Here is a 1,338-nt window from a genome sequence, read left to right on the forward strand (position 1 = left end):
AAAATGGAAAGGAGATATCGAAAAGTAAATTTACCATGTCAAGGACGTGAAATAGGGATTTAATTCCATCTTCATCCATGGAGTGAATATGATTCTCCACCCATTTCCCCAAAATTAAGTCCAGCTCCAGGTAACCTCTTTGCTTGCTCCTATACAATAGCCTACAATTTCGGGTAGACAATAAATGGTTCATACTCAAAAACCATCGCTAAAAGATGCTAATAACTAATTTTAACCCTAACTTCCACTGAGTTGTTAAAATTGCAAACCTGTTAAATAGGCGCCTTTTGCTTTCTTCATTAGAAAGATCAATATCGAAAGATTGGGTGCTCAAATTTGAAGAACAAAAATGCGAAATCGAACCCAATATAGGCCTAGATAAATCCAGTAAATTATGATCAATAACAGCAGAAATAACAAAAATATACAATTTTTTTTTTTTTTTTGGTTGATTGTGCATTGAAGTAAAATTCTTGACCTGTTAAGAGAGTCGGATGTGGCAGCCGACGATCGATTCGAGAAGCTAAGAAGCCGAGGAACGGCTGTGAAAATTGCCCTTCGCAAACTGGCCATTTTTGAGGGTTTTGCTGGTGTTCGTTTGGGTGGGGCGTGTTGTTTAAATGAGAAGAAAGGTTTGAATTTTCCCTGCGATTAGTGAATGAGGGGCGTCGCGGCGTGGCACTCCCGCAACCACTATGGGTACAAGGCAAAACAAAAGGAGTAGAACTTCAGGGCAATTAAACACATAAATGACCTTTTTTTTTTTTTTAAATTATTTGAACACTTTTTAGTAGGAAGTACGTGCATTTATATTTTTGAATTAATAATACTATTTTGAAAATAGTTGAGGTAATTGATATTTTTAAAGGAAAAATTAAAATTATTATATAGTACTATTCATTAACAATAAAAATAAAAATGATAGCCACCATAGATAGGAACACCTTTGATTATCCTCCTATGTTGATAGATTTCATTGAGAAATTATTTCAAGTAAAAAATTTAAAACAAAGTAATTTCTATAATATAATCCAATATTGATCGTGAAAAAAAATCTGACTCCATCATAATGAACCGACTTCATAAACCACTCTTTGTAACAAATATAAATTATAAATAACACAATTATTAGACTTTATAAATAAATTGAGACTTAACTTGGTTTACTAAAAAATTTACATGGGGTGATTATTAGATAAAACTTCGACATAAATAAATTGATGGCATTGCATATAATTTGGATTTTCATTTTAATGTGCGTTAAAATCAATAGGAACGGATGAGATGTACACTAAATTACAAAAATACTCCTATCTCTATCCATTTATGACTAATTAG

The 1,338-nt window shown here is 32.0% G+C and overlaps 1 protein-coding gene across 1 annotated transcript in view; it reads right to left on the reverse strand.

The window, feature by feature from the left end:
• The window catches only part of LOC111377686 (succinate dehydrogenase assembly factor 2, mitochondrial-like), a 6,049-nt gene extending 5,351 nt beyond the window's left edge, over positions 1–698 (reverse strand). The window contains exons 1-3 of the mRNA XM_023000815.1: positions 479–698; positions 270–374; positions 35–161 (exon numbers count right to left, since the gene is read on the reverse strand). Coding sequence (XP_022856583.1) covers positions 35–161; positions 270–374; positions 479–573 — 327 coding nt within the window. The 5' untranslated portion in view covers positions 574–698. The remainder of the gene's footprint in view (positions 1–34; positions 162–269; positions 375–478) is intronic.
• Positions 699–1,338: the final 640 nt, after the last annotated feature.

The sequence above is a fragment of the Olea europaea genome, unplaced genomic scaffold, assembly GCF_002742605.1.
Source record: "Olea europaea var. sylvestris unplaced genomic scaffold, O_europaea_v1 scaffold1708, whole genome shotgun sequence".
Classification (NCBI taxonomy): Eukaryota; Viridiplantae; Streptophyta; class Magnoliopsida; order Lamiales; family Oleaceae; genus Olea; species Olea europaea.